General features: G+C 42.2%; 3 protein-coding genes across 6 annotated transcripts; all 3 read right to left on the bottom strand.

Annotated features, from left to right (window-relative positions):
* Positions 1–946: 946 nt before the first annotated feature.
* LOC122619386 (protein Tube) lies at positions 947–3,030 on the bottom strand. Its single transcript, XM_043796291.1, has 2 exons — positions 2,385–3,030; positions 947–2,323 (listed from the first exon to the last, which is right to left on the bottom strand). The coding sequence occupies exons 1-2, from the start codon at positions 2,845–2,847 to the stop codon at positions 1,422–1,424; spliced, it is 1,365 nt and encodes a 454-aa protein (XP_043652226.1). The 5' UTR covers positions 2,848–3,030; the 3' UTR covers positions 947–1,421.
* A 2,582-nt stretch (positions 3,031–5,612) lies between these two features.
* LOC122619806 (contactin) lies at positions 5,613–11,200 on the bottom strand. 2 transcript variants are annotated; one of them, XM_043796982.1, is made up of 8 exons: positions 11,064–11,200; positions 9,730–10,668; positions 7,992–9,677; positions 7,513–7,679; positions 6,580–7,452; positions 6,356–6,524; positions 6,162–6,295; positions 5,613–6,106 (listed from the first exon to the last, which is right to left on the bottom strand). In XM_043796982.1, exons 2-8 carry the CDS (start codon positions 10,577–10,579, stop codon positions 5,813–5,815), a joined length of 4,173 nt encoding a protein of 1,390 aa, XP_043652917.1. In that variant the 5' UTR covers positions 10,580–10,668; positions 11,064–11,200; the 3' UTR covers positions 5,613–5,812. The 2 variants fall into 2 exon arrangements, with proteins under 2 accessions (XP_043652917.1, XP_043652915.1); XM_043796980.1 differs by having other exon boundaries at positions 11,006–11,184.
* Positions 11,201–11,310: 110 nt separating this feature from the next.
* LOC122619807 (sideroflexin-1-3) lies at positions 11,311–14,531 on the bottom strand. Of its 3 annotated transcripts, none has more exons than XM_043796985.1 (7): positions 14,387–14,531; positions 13,520–13,688; positions 13,314–13,463; positions 13,092–13,209; positions 12,867–13,028; positions 11,861–11,988; positions 11,311–11,801 (listed from the first exon to the last, which is right to left on the bottom strand). In XM_043796985.1, the coding sequence occupies exons 2-7, from the start codon at positions 13,680–13,682 to the stop codon at positions 11,557–11,559; spliced, it is 966 nt and encodes a 321-aa protein (XP_043652920.1). In that variant the 5' UTR covers positions 13,683–13,688; positions 14,387–14,531; the 3' UTR covers positions 11,311–11,556. The 3 variants fall into 3 exon arrangements, with proteins under 3 accessions (XP_043652920.1, XP_043652918.1, XP_043652919.1); XM_043796983.1 differs by lacking the exon at positions 14,387–14,531 and adding an exon at positions 14,082–14,225; XM_043796984.1 differs by lacking the exon at positions 14,387–14,531 and adding an exon at positions 14,050–14,202.
* Between the last annotated feature and the right edge of the window lie 1,854 nt (positions 14,532–16,385).

Genomic DNA, 16,385 nt, shown 5'->3' with positions numbered 1-16,385 from the left:
TTTGAAATTTTCAGCCTTGTTTTCCCGTTTTTTTTAATCTATCCTTTTTTCAGAAAAATATTGGCATCACTGCTTGCGATGAGTCTCTTCACCTCAACCTTCTAGTTTATAGTCATAGTCATGGTTGCGTTCCCGAGAACTCGACGTTTTTACGGGCAGACCGACGAACATGGGCACATCGACTAGGCTGATTCTAATCAAAAATTTGTATACTTGATAAGGTCGGAAATTCTACCTTCTCCCTGTAACTTTTCAAAAAATCTAGAATACCCTTTTAGAGTACGAGTTTCAAACAAACAAATAAAAGCTCGCACAAGGCCCGCAGAGATTCTAAGCACACAGCCGGATATTCCGTCGGGGCCTGGCGAATAGACAGGCTTAACACGCTGAAGATCTTAAAGCAGTGAGCATTCGTTTAGAGTGGGGCAAAATATTATATTTGACTTTAATACCGCGTAAGAGTAAGGTTGTTCGGAATGAGGTAACGTGAAATATGTTGTTTGAAAAAACTTGGCAAATAGATCGGCTATTGCCTAATTCGATGTTACGGTATTATTTTCAAAAATAGCGAGGAAGGGGAGGAAATTGTTATGCACTTAGTGTTAACGAAATTTTAAAACCAGACTGTATAAAGTCTGGACTTTACATTTCTTAGGTGTGTCAACTCTTTGTTAAACCAAGGAGATTTTACGGATAGTACATCGGAACACACAAGGAAAAATAAGTGTCGTATCTAACTTCTGAACCTACAGCCCTAAAAAAGCTTTTGACTTAAGTATATCATTTGTATATATCAACCTGACTCATTATCAGGACCGCTAGCCGAGTCGATTTGGCCATGTTCGTCGTCTGTCCGTATGAACGTCGAGAGCTTTAAAAATCAAAACTTCAGAAAGTCGAACTCTGGAACTCTGGAAAGACAGAATTTCATGTTTGAAAAAATTGATTGATTTTTTCAAAAATATTTTATTTGTATTTAGCCATTATATAGTATTATTTATTTATTAAATTAAATATTTTAATAAAAAATCAGTTAATAATGGCCAATGTCATGAAATCGCTGTTTGTCCCAAAACAAAGAAAACCCATTTTGGGTTGAAGTAAAATTATACTAGAAAATTAAGGAGTATTTTGTAAGCACACAAAAATTTCTTAATTTTGCTATTGGGTTATGGCTTTTCTTAAACGGAAATATTTGATATTGCCGTTCTTGTCATAAACTGGGTCGGTAGCTGTGATATGGAGAATGAATGATGATTGCACTAAGTCTTAGATTCTAGTTGGACCTTATGCATAATATAAGAAGGTCCAACCCCAGCTGCCAATATGGACAGACAAATGAATACATCTGGGTTGTATAAATTATCGTAAGCTTGGGTGACGAACAGAATGTCATCACCGCCGACTGTCGGTGCTTTTACCTATTGTTGCAGCTCACTCAAGTCTGGAATGTTACAAGCGAAATCGTCGTTTGAGGTGGAGCTGGAGTCGTTGGTCAGCTCAAAGCTGTTATCACCGCTAGTGCCAGTAACCGTTGTCAGGCTGGAATCATTGTTTGAGTTCTGCTGCTCCAAGTTACACAGGTTTGGCAGGAAGGCATCTGGGTATTCTTCCTCTACATCCTCATCACCATCGATATCATCGTCATCATCTTTGCTTAAGCTGCTGGAACTGCTTCTGCTCTCAGGACGCAAAGTCTCCCCGCTGTCATTACTTATATTTAAGGCGCTTATCATTGGCAAGTTGTTTGATGTCTCCATTGATGTGGTAGCCGTCTGAGCTTTCGCTGCATCGTGATTTGGTCGAGAGCTTACATTCTTAGAATTTTCAATTAAAAGAGTGATTCGCGGTATGTTTGTCGAATCCGTTGAGCTCGATATGTTGCTTGTGTTGTCAGACAAAGTTGCTCCTGAATCACCCGAGTTTGCAACAAGTATAGAAAGATCTGGGATATTCGGCGGTCGTGGCTGCAGCACTTGCTCCTGAATTTGTTCGCTGGGATTTAGAATTGTCAAGTTGGGCACATTTGGGATGGTCGCCGACATGGTTCCGGTGCCTGCGGTGAAGCTGGAGCTAGTATTATTCCTTGGCTGTCGTCGAGGTGGCAATATGGGAGAGTCGTTCACTGACGGCTGGGGTACACTCTTGTCCCTCCCCACAATGTCTTTTTCAAAATTGTCCAGGTTCAGGCCAACGCTACCTTGAGCGCCTCCCCCAAAAGAGGCAGTGCTTAATTGGTATTTGTCCACTTCCATGTCATTATCCGGCAGCTCCAGGCTAAGGGGCGCAGCGGGACCGTCAATCGGCCGAAGAGGGGTGGACTCTACTCAGCGGAAACAGTTTGTCTAGTTTTGTTAGCTTAGGGAAAACATTTTTTGCCTTACCGTTTAGGAAGTCTAGTGCCACAAAGTCTGCCGCACTAAAGAGCTCTGCCTGCACCAGAAGTTGGAGCAACACCCCCACCGTGGGCCGCTCGTTGAGCTTGCCGGAGGTTTTCCACTCGTCGATCATCATTTGCGACTTGCTCTGGTCCGGCGACAGTCGGTTTGCAGCCTCGTCAATCTGGCTAACGTTCTGCGCAGAATACTTAAACCCTTTTTTGATTTCCGCAGGAAAATTTAAGTTTCCGGCTCCGCTACAGGCCTGCACATCCATGCCCTTGGGTATGATCGACATTAGCTTGCGCCAGCAGGAGTTTTCGTCTAGGATTTTGGAAAGCCGGTAAATATCGTTGTCCTCGACGCGTCGCAGCTCCGTGCTGCGAGAGTACTTTGAGGATAAGCCTATGGGGCCGTTGCTCCCGTTCACCTGAACGTCCATTCCGCATCCGTTCCAGCCATACGCCATGGTGTTCCCCTAGCTACCCAGGATACCGTTACGGGAGAGCCTTTTAATCTGGCAGGTCAATGGTTCAAGTTTCTAAATGTCCAGTGCGATTGTATCAGATTTGCGCTATAAAACCATGTTTGCTTCTATCTACTCTGTGTTTTTGCTAATACCCGCAGCGAGCAGTATCGCAGTGTGACCGAAGCAATCCCACAGCACCATATTATATTCGTCATGTAAGATTAGGGGGATTCCCGAAGTTGATTGGTATTGTGTGGTATTTTAAAATGCTGAAAGTAGCTGGACTAATTCATATTCATGCATATTAATTTTGAACCCGTAGTAAAAAAAAAAATTGTATTGTTTTTCAGAAGGAACTTGTATTTTAAATATAAGTTCTCTAACATATTCCGGCAAGCAGCGCCCTACAACAGCAACATTTGAATACTCTACTCGTAAATTAAAATGGTATACCAGTTCATGGAAAGGTTTGTAAGTAGTAGCAGTGCCAGTCTGCATGAGAAAGCTTGGATTCCAAATACAGAGTTCAATAATAAACGCACCTACAGTCGAGTTCCCCGACTATCTGATACCCGTTACTCAGCTATTGGAAGTGCGCAGGAGAGTTTTAAACACTGACTGTTTTTGGCGGTTTGTGGGCGTTAGGTTGGGCGTGGCAAAAAGTTTTTCTGCAGATCGGTAGAAATTTACAATACTAATAAGAAAATGAAAAAATATCAAAACATTTTTCAAAAGTGTAGACGTGGCAGTTTTGGTCGGTTTGTGGGCGTTAGAGTGGGCGTGGCAACATGAATCGACAAACTTGCGTCTATGTCTCTGGAGTCTGTATGCTTATTCCCAACTTTCTAGCTTCTATAGTTCTTGAGATCTCGACGGTCATACGGACGGACAGACAGACGGACATGGCCAGATCGACTCGGCTATTGATCCTGATCAAGAATATATATGTATACTTTCTATGGTCGGAAACGCTTCCTTCTTCCAGTTACATACTTTTCAACGAATCTAGTATACCCATTTATTTTACGAGTAACGGGTATAATAAGAATAGCGGGTATCTGATAGATTATTTTCTTTCTTTATTTTCCCTTCCAAAGGCTATTATGAGTAAGAAGTTTGCAACGCAGTGAAGAAGTCATTTGCAGTCATATTATATTATATTATATATAAATATTCTTCATTAGTAGCAACAGTCAAGTCGGCTTTTTTGTAGTAGTATAGTATATGCATGTAGTATATGCATATATAAGTCGGAATGGGCATGATCGGAACACAAATAGAAAGCAGCAAAATAAATAATTGGAAAAAAATGCTTCGTTCTTTTTGATCGGTTTTAACCGTACGGGTCGTAGAAAAGGTGGGGAAATTAATTGAAAATATCGCGTGTTTTTAGGAGGTTTTTTTTTTTAATAGGGTTCAGTTTGGCCATCTTTGATGTCAGCTGCCATCTATCTAGTGCTTTATGAAATTGTTGAACTTTATTTTGAAAATCAGAGGTCGTTTGTGAAAGTGCACCGGTTGCTTCGCCCGTTTTATGGTGCTCATAATCGTCCATCAATTCAGACTGTGGGCAATACTACCGAGAAGTATCGCACCCAATCTTTTTGACATCCGGCCACTGAATAGACTTCGCGCTGAAGAAAATATTGCGGCCGTTAAGGCCAGTGTAACAGAAGACCCGAACACATCGATTCATCACCAAGCGCAGGAGTTACACCTCTGTCCATCGACATTGTGGAAGATCATTCGCAAAGTTGGTTCAGGAACTTAAGCCAACCTACCATCGTTTTCGCCGAGAATTCGGGCGCGATCCGCACTTTAACCGGACAATTTAGTTCACTGACGAGGCTCACATATGGGCCGACAGCAATCTACAAGCATACAATGAGCAACCGATGCACCCAGAGAAATGCACTGTTTGGTGGGCTGGCGGTATCATAAGGCAGTATTTCTCAAAAGACGATGAAGGAATTAATGTTACCGTCAACGGGACCCCGCTACCGTGCCATGAATGGTCTAGTAGACATTTGGTTTCAACAAGACGGCGCCACATTCCACACAGCCCGTCAAACCATCAACTTATTGAGCGAAGTGTTTGGTAACAGCGGAATCTCCAGAAATTGTCCTGTGCTATGGCCTCCAAGATTGTGCGATATTACACCATTGAATTTCTTTTTGTGGGGGTATTTAAAGCCGTTGGTCTATGCGAACAAGCCCACCACAATTCCGACCCGAGAAGCCAGCACAAGCCACAAAACAAGCTATTGCCGACATACGGACTTACAGGATGTAGTTTCTGAAAAACTCACGTGGTGGTCATTTGCCCAAAGTTATATTCCATTACTTAGTAATGCCATCGAATTATCTTTCAAATAAACAAAAATTTGCCGAGGCTAGCGTGCTTTCTTTTTTCATAGATAAGGCCGAGTTTCCGAGTTTTTGTAATCTACAGTGTTTCAAGATTGTTGGGTTAAATCTATAATCTGTAATTGTACAATGTTGCGGTTTAAAAACCACGAAAACACGTAAATGACATTTTTCTGCTCATTTAACCTCGGCTTAAATTAACAATTTGGAAATAAAAAGCTGCAGCAGTATTATAAGGTGAGTTCTCTTAATGGGGTATAAAATTTGATCAAAAGTTATGGAGCGAAATATAAAATATATCCCAATCAGAACATTTTCCTTACCAATAATTCCTAGATAAAAATGTGTGGGCAACAATTTGTTTTGGCTTTACCAATATAGTCAATCATATAATGGTATTAATAGTATGAGGATAGCAATTTATTTTTTAATAAAAGTCTATAAAATGGACGGAATTGCATTTACATCAATAAGGGGCTTAAAAGAGAGATGGAATGTATATTTTTTTTTTAGCTGCACTTACTCTTATATAAGGTCACTTCTTAGTATATGTATGTGCTTACTGCTTAAATTTACGGGATCTTAATTTGTGCTGCATTCAGTGGCTTGTGTAGAGAAAGGTGCTAATAATCAGCAATGTGCTTAAGATAAGGGCAGTATTGACGTTGTGGCCATGTCGCGTATTTGCACCGTTGCGCGTTGTCTTGCCCATCTGGAAGCGTAAGGTTGGACTGGACATGCGGCCGTCTCCCCCATTGCTGTATGCGAGGACTCGCATGTTGTAGCTTTTCCCTGGCGTAAGACTATTTATGTACGATTCCAGTTTCTGTCCGATTGGCACTATGGTATTGTTTGCCGTGATCATGTTCTGGTCCGTTTCCCAAATGCGAACCTAAAAAGTTTTAGATTGTAATAGATATTGTTGGTCACTGAGCCGGGCGGCGTACCTTATAACCCTCGACTGGTTCCTCGTCTTGTGAGGGGGAAACGTATCGCCAAACAACTCGCACCGTAGACGGGTTTATTCCATATACGTGAACTGAAGATGGCGGCTTTTGCGGTGCCTTTCTATATGTTCGTTCTAAAACCATTGTGTTTAAACTTTTTTACATTTTTTTTTTTTTAACTGTTCATAACCTACCTTCAAAGCGTTCGCTTTCAGGCCCTTCACCAGCAGCATTGTAGGCCATGACTTTTACAAAGTAATATGTATCTGGTTGTAGGCCTACTATCAGCGCCCAATTTCTTGTAGTACGTGACAGGTAGTATACAGAGTCTTCTTCCTGATGCGTTGTTTTCCAGTATTTCAACTGATAAACAAAAAAATGTATATAAATTTAATGAAATTATGTGCAGTAAGCTTACTCTGTGGCCAATGAGTTTGCCACGAATGTTTTCACGTGACATGTCTATAGGTTTCCAAGTGACATTAAAACATGTGGAGTTGTAGGCAAGCGCAATTGGCTTTTGAGGAGCTACCTGTGGCATGTCCTCAGCGGAGTGTATGACAGTTATTTCACTCTCCGGTCCTTTGCCAACACTGTTGATAGCTTGCACTTTAACCTCGTATTCCGTATAGTAGTTATTAAGAGGTATATTAACAACTGCGACGCCCATGTGATCCTGCTTTCTAATTTCGTCAGATGCCCATTCAATGGCTCCCTTAAGCTTCCAAAACACTTTGTAGTGTATACCGTGGCTATGCTGCTCTTGCGGCAGCAGCGGATCCCAGGTAATAGTTAGATCGCCGATTTTTCCACCACCACCACCAACGTTCATCGGGGCTATGTATGGTTTGTCCTCATAGGTGCTGTAAATTGGCGATGGGGCCGAGGGTGTTCCGATTCCAAGATCGTTTACGGCAGTTACACTAAATTCGTAAGCCGACCACGGCGTCAGATTGACAACCTCGGCTTGCTGACGAGATGTGTATCGATCTACCTCTCGTGCCTTTACATGGGTCGACACATTAACCCAGGTGCGATTCCAGTTTGTGCGGCCTAGGATGTTGTAGTAGCGGATCGCACGACCGTTGTTGGATCCATCCACCCACTCAATTATGGCCTTCGTTTTACTTATCTGTATGACTTGAACACCGCCAGGAGCGCCAGGAGCTCCCTCAATGGAAACACTGGTCTTGCTGCTAATTTCGTTCACCGCCGACTTGACAACGCATTCGTAGTCCCCGGCATCGCGCATGCTGGTGTTATGCACTGTCAATCTATTCCAGTCTATAATCTGAAATGAAAAATATTTGATAAGGCCAGGTTTAATTTAGATTTTATAAAATTAACATACTATACGTCCGGTGCCGTCATGATTGTTTTTTAAGATTTCACCGTTGTGTTTCCAAACATAAGCAATGTCCAGCAGTTCATCAAAGGCGGCCTCGCAATGCAAGAAGATTAGGTCGTGTTCCTTGGAAACGATGCGTTGTGGTGGGGTTTCAATAAAACGAATTTCCTCTGCAAATAATTGAACAAATAAGTTCAGAAAAGTTTTGGTAAAACTTTAAATATTATACTTCAAAATTAGTTTAATATGTAAGTCACGTAAGACACGAACAACGAAATTCGCGTTTAAATATATTACTTAGACACAATGATTATTGCATTAAAAACTATTTTATTAGAGTTCTCTAGACTCATCCTTTTAAAAAATGTAATTTTACTTAAACATTTTATTTATAAAACATATATGCATATAATATAATAATTTAAACATTTGATTATAGGACTCACATTATTTGTCATATATAAATGGCATTCTGTACTTACGCAATACAATAACTCGTGCATGTGATTCATCGGTACCAGCTTGGTTTGATGCAATACATGTGTAAATACCCTCATCGTCACGCGACGTGGGTGCTATTGTCAGGGTACCACTGGGCAGAATGCGCCGGTGGCCTCCCGAGCCAATCACTTGTCCATCCTTCTTCCATTGAAACTTTGGGCGTGGAGCGGCTTCCGGGTCGCACACAATTGTCGTATTGCCGTTGTAAACAGCATAGACTTCAGATTCGAGGGGATGCTTCTTAAATGACGGCTTCATAGACAGCACTCGGAGCTGCGCCGATGAGAAGGAAGTCTTCAATTGGTTTTGAGCACCACACTGGTACATTGCGTCGTCCTTATCCTTTTCTAGAAACTTAATTGTTAACACATTATCTTGGATAATGTATCGATCGCGATTAATAGTCGCTGGGTCGAGTCGTTCGGCATTTTTGTACCACGTGTAATTCGCGTCCGGCATAGCGAATGCCTCGCAAATGAAAGTCACGTCACTGTTGTAGTCTTTTATCATGTCTTTCAGAGGAATGGTAAATTGTGGGCGCATTTGAATATTGATGTATATGCTTTTCATCAGTGTCTTCCGGGGATTGGTAATCGTGCAAGAGTACTCGCCGTTGTCATTCGTGGTCGCATTTTGGATTATTAATACGCGCCCATAGTTGATGGTGTAGGCGTTGCGTTGAAGAGGTAGGCCTTGACGGGTCCAATTGTACGACGGAATGGGGTAACCGAAGGCCATGCACTCAAGCCGAATCTCGTCACCTGCCACTGGTGCCTCCGGAAATACTTTGGGAAAGGTATTGGCAAATATTAATGCTTGATAGTTGCTGTTGGGTGTAACGCGCAACGGAAAGAAGGGCCCGTTGCGGCCAGTGTCCGACACAAGGGTCTGCACGGTGCACGAGTAGTTGGCTCTGTCTACAGTTTCAATGAAAGAGAAGTATAAAGCACCATCGCGGGAGACGAATACGCGTTGATCCTCCTCCACGAAGTTTGGAAAATAATCTCGAGCCCAGTAATAGCGTACGTCGGGATAGTGCTGAGGGGGGTCGCAGAATATTGATTTTCCCCAGTTCATTTCGCTTGTCTCGGCAGACCGTTTTAGGTTAAACTCCATAATGAATCCAAAGTTTAGATGTGCGCTTTCGGATCGGATTCGTCCAAATTTGTTTTCCGCCACACAATGATACGCGCCCTGGTCCAGTGCTTGCTTGGGCTCGTAGATGATCAGGTTGCCTCCAGATATGGTGAATCGATCGTGCACCAGGGGATCAATCTTTTGGTACTCGAGTCTGTCGTCTATATATACCTCTCGGTACCATGTGTACGAAGGCGTTGGATACCCGCTGGCCAAACAGCTAAGGGTTGCATCATTAATCAGCCGATTCTTGTTCACATCAAAAGTCGTGTCGTTCGGCTGCTTTACGAAATAAGGACCCCGTGGAATCCGTTCCATGTCGTTTATATCGAGTCCGTAATGGTAGGGGCGTTTGTCGTCTAACTTTATGTTGACATTGTCTGGACTATATAATACTTTGGCCTCGCAGATAAAGAGATTTAGTTCAATTTCATATGCCGGCATAAACATCCACCGATCCCTTTTCTTCGAGAACGCGTAGACAACGCGATCGCGCACATATCGGTTGTCTCCATACGGCTGGTTGGGACCTGGAAAAATTCGTTTTTTAGAATATCGACAATTTCAATTTGTGAAACTTGCCTATGAAGCCGCGAAGGTTATTTTGATTACGCTGATTAACAGTCCCCGAAGGCAAGTTGTAAAATTGATTTGGATTATTGATATTTTGGTTGTTCAGGTCGTTTTGCACAAGGAATCTATTGTCGTGCAGATCTTCGTTTTCGAAGGGCACTTGCTCGTCCATGGAAAAAGAGTCATCGATCTGGACTAACTGGGTGTTATCGTCGTTAACCCAATTTAAGGGGCCCGTTTGCCGGGCGGAGATAAAGAAGCGGTTCTGCCGCTGATTCTGCAGGATGAGATTCTTGAGTATAAACGAGTGCTTCTCTACATTATCCACGTTTATCAGATCAGCATTGTATGCCTTGCAGATCTTTTTAGCTTCTGCCCAGTTTCGTTTGGGCGAGCGGATAAAGCGATAGCACGTCTGTCTGAACGAGATCCAATGCTCCGGGCAAAAATTATCTTCATCGGTAAAGGCGTCCCTGTAGCTGACACCTGCTGAACCTATGCTGTTCCGATTAAAGGGGTCGTACTGTGGGCCAAGCCCGCCAAGGTTGTTTCCAGGAGCGACCACGTTGCCGCCAAGGCTAGCACCTCCCGCCCTGCCATCATAGTACCCCTTGTAGGTGCTGGTGCTTTGTCCGTCGAGCAACGCATTGTCGAACTGGTTGGGGTCAGCGCTTTGCTGCCCAGTATACAAGGGATTGTATCGCGGAGAGTAATCCTTATTATAGCTGGGCTGATAGTTCTGAGGTTGCTGCCCCGACAGCGGATCCGGATCCGACAGGTCTCCTGACGATTGGGGCGTGGTCTGGCCAACTAAGTTGAGCACAAGAATACCCGCCAGAATGCCGAATTTTGCTAACATAGTTGATCCTTAGTTTGAATAGCGTAAGTACGGGTTCAGTTGGCGCGCAGCACGCTAAAGGCACATTTTGCTGTGGAATTGAAAAGTCTCTGTAAGCAAGAAAAAAATTTTCTTCTTTATTTTGCTGCTCTAATGGCATAAACAAATGTAATGTAAACAGATCTGTCGATCTCAGATCATTGAAATTCGTGATACGATGTGTCAGCGCGTGCATATGTGTGCGAGTATGTATGTATGTGCTTAGGCGTGGTCGTAAGCCGCGATTGATCTTCGTGCAACTGACTTATTAGAATAATCAAACAAACTTAAGTTGTGTTTCCTATTGAATAAAGACAGTTTTAACTGACAAAAGAAGAGGGCTCAATCCAAGTGGCCCGGGATAGCAAAACTAATGGATCGCATAGGCAGACACTTAACCAACCACACCTTAATTACGACTCCAGGCCACAACTCACGAACGCAACCACTGCGAGGTGCTGCTTACAAAATAATATTCACTAGTTGTGCGGATCCGGCCAAAACAAATATCAGGCAATTTACAGCTTTGTAAATTATAGCTTAATGAAATAAAAAGAAAACTGAGACCAAAGCTGAGTCGAACCAGCAATTAGGTATGTGCATGTCACGGCTATGAGAAACGCTAAAATCGCTAGTGCGATAAAGTCATCGATAAACAGTCGATATCCCGATTTAATTCGCCCAGATGCGCATTCAGTTTAAACTGAGTTCAGTTAACAGTTAACAGAATTTATTTTGGTTTCTTTCACTTTTACACAATCACTACAATACACACTGTAAAATTGAATTCCCTGACGTGTCGCTTTACAGTGAAAGGTAAGAATATGCGGTCAGGCTAATATCAGGAGGATTTCGAACGGATGTCAACAGGCAAAATGCCAATAAATGCAAGAAGGATAAATAAATAGAGGCTCATTCAAACACTATTGTCTCCGTTAAGCTCGTAATGTGCTATGGCCTTACAGGCCCTTGTTGAACCATACAGTTTCCAAATCTGGACGCTTCTTTCTAATGCTGTCGCGGACATCCGACTCAAGGCTCTCCACTTTAATGTCCGCTCGCTGCTTGAAAAATGCGCAGCCCAGGGGCGTGGCGAAAAGCAACACGAATCCACAGAAGAGCGTTTGGATGGGAGCGTTGGATCGCGGGTATTTAGCCAAGAATCCCCTTTTCTCGAGGACATTCATCAGCACCGGTGTCAGAGCTGAAATAGACAAAATGGTATCGTAAGCATAAACACTATTTGTGCGCAAGGAAACGTACTCATTCCCGGTATGGCCATGGCGATTCGACTCAGGATTACGGTTGAGATTCCAACAACGGCCGCCTTCTTTGAGATGCCCATTTCGTTACTGTGCTCATCAAAAAGCGTCACTCCGTTCCGTAGTTCTCTAAAAAAGATGATGATTTTGTATTGAACACAATAATTTACTGCTTTAAGAACGTTTCGATAAACTTAAATACGATGCGAGATACGTTTAAAACTTCTTTATATACAATGTTTTAAAATATAAATTCTAGTAAACATTTTTGGGCAATCAGATACCCGTTAGTCAGCTAACATGAGTGTTAGGCAGATATGCAAAACTGCCACTGTTTCCCAGATTTCCTGGCAGTCCCACATTACGGCGACTACACTTATGGACCAACACTCTCTGAAATCATTGACCACGCTAAAATCATAATAAAAAACACTGCCGGTGTATAGGAATCAGGTGGCTTGGCTTGGCAGTTATTTGAAAGAAATTTGCACAATGGTAATGTAAACGCTTCCTTTTACCTGTTACATACATACATACTTTGCGTCAAATATAGTATACAATTTAAGTTACGATTAAAGAGCAACAAGCACGTTTCCAACCCGGAAAAAGAAGGATAAATTGACAAAATGTTGGTAACATTATTTTCCGTGAGTGCCTAATCTATATCGATAAAAGTGTTACCGAATTGCTTGAATCAAAATAATCCTATTTTATTTATTTCCTGTTTAATTATTCCCGTTACTATTAGAGTAAAAGGGTATTCTGGATTCGTTGAAAAATATGTATCAGGCAGAAGGAAGCGTTTCCGACCATATGAAGTATATATATTCTTGATCAGGATCATTAGCCGAGTCGATCTGGCCATGTCTGCCTTTCTGTAGAGAGTTAAGATTTAGCATACAGTTTCCATTAACATAGAGGCATACAAGTTTCTTGATTAGTGTTGCCACGCCTACCCTAACGCCCACAACCGCATTCTATCTTGTTTATTTCTTAAAAGAACTTACTGCATCCGCATGCAAGGAATGTTGATGCAGTTGGCGGCACCAACTGCCACTAGGGGGACAAGGCGACCCAAGAGCGGATTCATGTTCTTCACTGCGCGGTTCAAGGAGAGAGCCGTGACCAAGGCTCCGCTAGTGGCCAGACAGTACGAGGTAATTAGTTGCCTGGACAGGGAACGAGATCGGCGAAGTTAGTGTCAGAAATTACGGCTGGGAAGATGTACCTACTGCTGGCTGATGGGCGAGGTGCCCGAGCGGTTCGTGTAGTTGACAATGGCGTTGAATGTCTGATTGCACCACTGCCAGAAGACGACGGCGGGAGTGGTCTTGTAGAAGGCCATCATGCCTGGAATGTGATTTAGCTATTATTGTACTCGATTTAATCAGCAGCGCGGAAGCATATAGTTTATTTGACTACAATTGCGAACCGAAAACGCCGCTCATACGCACCGCCGGTAATAATTGTGTTCATGGGCATCTGCGCAGCCATGCGCCCGATGACTATCTGCTTCTCCCCGGTCTCCGGATGGAACGCCGAATCGTACAGGTATTTGGCGCGCCACACGTCCTCGATGGTCTTGCACTCGGGAACATCCTTGCCTTGAAGTTCAAAAATGATTAGTGAGCTAAATTGGTGATTGACTCGACTTTCTTACCAGCCCGGTACCTCAGCACTATCTGGCGGGCCTCCTCTAACTTCGAGTCGGAGGCCAGCACATTAAGCGGGTTGGTCAGCAGGAAGAAGTGCTTGGCCCTGCCCAAGTAGGAGTTCTGATCATATTTCGGCTCGTCAATGTTAACTCGGGGGAGAGGGCTCATGATTGCCTGCAAAGTAATCAGTATGGAATTGTTCGCAGTTTATGTATTTGCGTTCTCAAAGCGGAATTCTACGTTTCGCCAACTATGTTTCCCGGCCCGCCCATGAAAACTGCTCTTATCAACCCGATGCTCGTAACCGTACTTAGTCGCCTTATCAACAAGTTTCTCCCGACAACGCATCTTGCTCATGTATATGTAGGCACCAGAAAACACTCTGTATAAATGTATGTACATATACGCCCGATAGACGTGCCTGTTCTATTCTGTATTCAAGAGTTCCGAAAGTTATATAATCGTTATATATATAATAGTCTACTGTTATGATAAGGTTTTAACAGATCTTTGGGTTTTATCCAACACAGCTCACACAAAAGAGAGTAGCAGTGCACACAGACGCACAGTTTGGTTCTGAAGGGATTTTCCAGTGGGAGCACTTTTACCCACACGTTGCTACCAATTTGGAAGTCAACCGACGACTGAACGGAAGACACCGACACAGGTTGGAGCTCTAGAAAGCTTTCCCCCTCTCCATCTGACTAATGTGTATGCGTAACGCTTGTATAGTCGGGAAAAGCTGGAAGGCGGGGGCTGGAAAGGGTGTGAGAATGGGAGAGAGCTTTGGTGCGTGCGCGGTATTCAACAGCTGGGCTTGGGCTACCAGGTGGTGGTCTAGCATTTGATGTTTCGGATATGGACTTGGATACCCTTTAAACGGTAATACACTTAAGTCGGTGCCTTATGGGCTTCCGCTTTTATAGCCAATATGAAACTACAAATTTAGAATGACGATTTTCTTAGAAAAATTTATCTTTTTTGTGACCCCCTAGACACTTTTACGGAAACATAGCCTACTGGTTATTGGCAATTTATAGCGACTGATATGGTTAAATACATTCTCGTTATGTAAAAGTATATACATACTATATTCGTTGAAAAGTATGTAACAGGTAGTAGAAAGCCTTTTTGAACATAAAAGTATATATATTCTCAATTTCAGGAACTATTTAAGCCAGAATGTTGAAAGTTTCCAGAGACATAGACGCAGTGCAAGCATTTGTTTCCAAATGTTGTCGCTCTCACTAAACCGCTCAATACTGCCACTACCACACTTTTGGAAAATTATATTTTTTAACTTTTTTGCTAGTCCTAAAAAATTTGTATTGATGTGACAAAAACTTTTTGCCACGCCAAAAAACCTGCCCAAACTGCCACGCACACACTTTTGATATTTTTTCGTCTTGCAATTTCTATTGGAATACCAAAAACGTTTTGACCAAGCCCATTATAATACCTACAAAATGGATAAACCTGTCACGCCACACTGGAAATGTTGTTAAGAATTAAAACAAGAAACAACGGTATAGTCTAGTTTTTCGACTATCAGGTATCCGTCCCTCAGTTATTGGCAGTGTTAGGAAGCAGTTTTAAAATTCTTTTGAAAGAAATTGCCTAACAATGGCGTGACAGCTTGCTTGTTGGGCGTTAGAGTGGACGTATTCAAAGCTATTTGGGAATACCAATAAAATTGTTCAGGAAATAATAAAACAACAAAAAAAAAACAGACATTTGTAGAGTGTCTGGACGTAACAGTTTTGAGCAGCTTCTAGGCGGTTTAAAAGGACGTTGCCTTAATGTGTTGCACATACATGGCCGAATCGACTCGGCCAGTGAGAATACAAATACTTTTTACTCATTGAAAAATTTCATGTATTCGATTAAAACAAAGCGTGTTTTTTTTAGAGGTAAGAACTTTTAATTGCAATATGTATTTATCTGAACAATAATCTTCTGGCATTATATATATATATATATATATATATATACATATATGTTGTCAGATATAGTCCAATCTGGAAGTCAAATTTTCGATAACTTTTCCATTATCTGTGCCCGTATATTGGTAATAAGACGACCTCCATTTTGTCAGCGTTTGTGCCTTATGCGCATTGGGAGGCGATTTGGGAGGCGAAATTACAGGTCCAAACGTGAAATAAGGTGGTCACCAAACGTGTCTGTAAATAAATCAATTTCTGGATGTCTGTTACGGTGTTTCGACATACTATTGAAGATTATCTTCACGCAAAATGGGGCAGTTTTGATTGTTGCCAAAGCCGTTCAACCAGAAGTGCGCTTCATCGCTAAACAAAATTCGCTAATAAAATTTGGGAACGACGGGAATCTCATTTTGGCCCATTCGACGAATCTACGCATTGCTTAATGATCGTTTGGCTTTAATTCTTGCACGAGTTGAATTTGTAAGCACGAAAGCCAAGATTCTTCCGCAAAATCTTCCATAGAGTAGATGGACACAGATCCAATTTCTCGCTCGACAGCGGATGGACTCCTTCGGGTCTTCCCGCTCAAAGAAGCTGGGTTCAGTAAAATCGAATATTTGAAATTTGAGAATTGGAATCGTTTGCCCATGCAAATTCTTCAATGGGTTATATTTTTCAAACTACAACTTTTTTAAAACATTTTAAGAGTGGGTTAACAATGTTAAAAAAAAAAATTTTCGAAAATTTTTAAAATTCTATATCTCAAAAACTGGACGTGGGAAAAAAAACCTAATTGTTGGGCAAGCATGGGCAAACGATTCCAATTCTCAAATTTCAAAAATTCGATTTTATTGAACCCAGCTCCTTTGATTTGGTCTTCCCAGTGCTACGTTCTACAGCTGCAATACCTTTTTCTGTACGGCGGCTT

Source organism: Drosophila teissieri, chromosome 3R, assembly GCF_016746235.2.
Source record: "Drosophila teissieri strain GT53w chromosome 3R, Prin_Dtei_1.1, whole genome shotgun sequence".
Lineage (NCBI taxonomy): Eukaryota > Metazoa > Arthropoda > Insecta > Diptera > Drosophilidae > Drosophila > Drosophila teissieri.
Note: the sequence above shows the minus strand (reverse complement) of the source record. Positions and strands in the feature narration are given on the sequence as shown.

What these genes read in the sequence shown, in the direction of transcription:
- LOC122619386 (XM_043796291.1), bottom strand. Translation starts at nt 2,847, where the DNA reads ATGGCGTATGGCTGGAACGGATGCGGAATGGACGTTCAGGTGAACGGG. An exon ending in GGCACTAGACTTCCTAAACG is followed by an intron (nt 2,324 to 2,384) that starts GTAAGGCAAAAA and finishes TCCGCTGAGTAG; the next exon opens with AGTCCACCCCTCTTCGGCCG.
- LOC122619806 (XM_043796982.1), bottom strand. Translation starts at nt 10,579, where the DNA reads ATGTTAGCAAAATTCGGCATTCTGGCGGGTATTCTTGTGCTCAACTTA. An exon ending in TGCACGAGTTATTGTATTGC is followed by an intron (nt 7,680 to 7,991) that starts GTAAGTACAGAA and finishes AATTATTTGCAG; the next exon opens with AGGAAATTCGTTTTATTGAA. An exon ending in AACCAGTCGAGGGTTATAAG is followed by an intron (nt 6,107 to 6,161) that starts GTACGCCGCCCG and finishes AAAACTTTTTAG; the next exon opens with GTTCGCATTTGGGAAACGGA.
- LOC122619807 (XM_043796985.1), bottom strand. Translation starts at nt 13,682, where the DNA reads ATGAGCCCTCTCCCCCGAGTTAACATTGACGAGCCGAAATATGATCAG. An exon ending in GAACACAATTATTACCGGCG is followed by an intron (nt 13,210 to 13,313) that starts GTGCGTATGAGC and finishes ATCACATTCCAG; the next exon opens with GCATGATGGCCTTCTACAAG. An exon ending in ACCTCGCCCATCAGCCAGCA is followed by an intron (nt 13,029 to 13,091) that starts GTAGGTACATCT and finishes TTCCCTGTCCAG; the next exon opens with GCAACTAATTACCTCGTACT.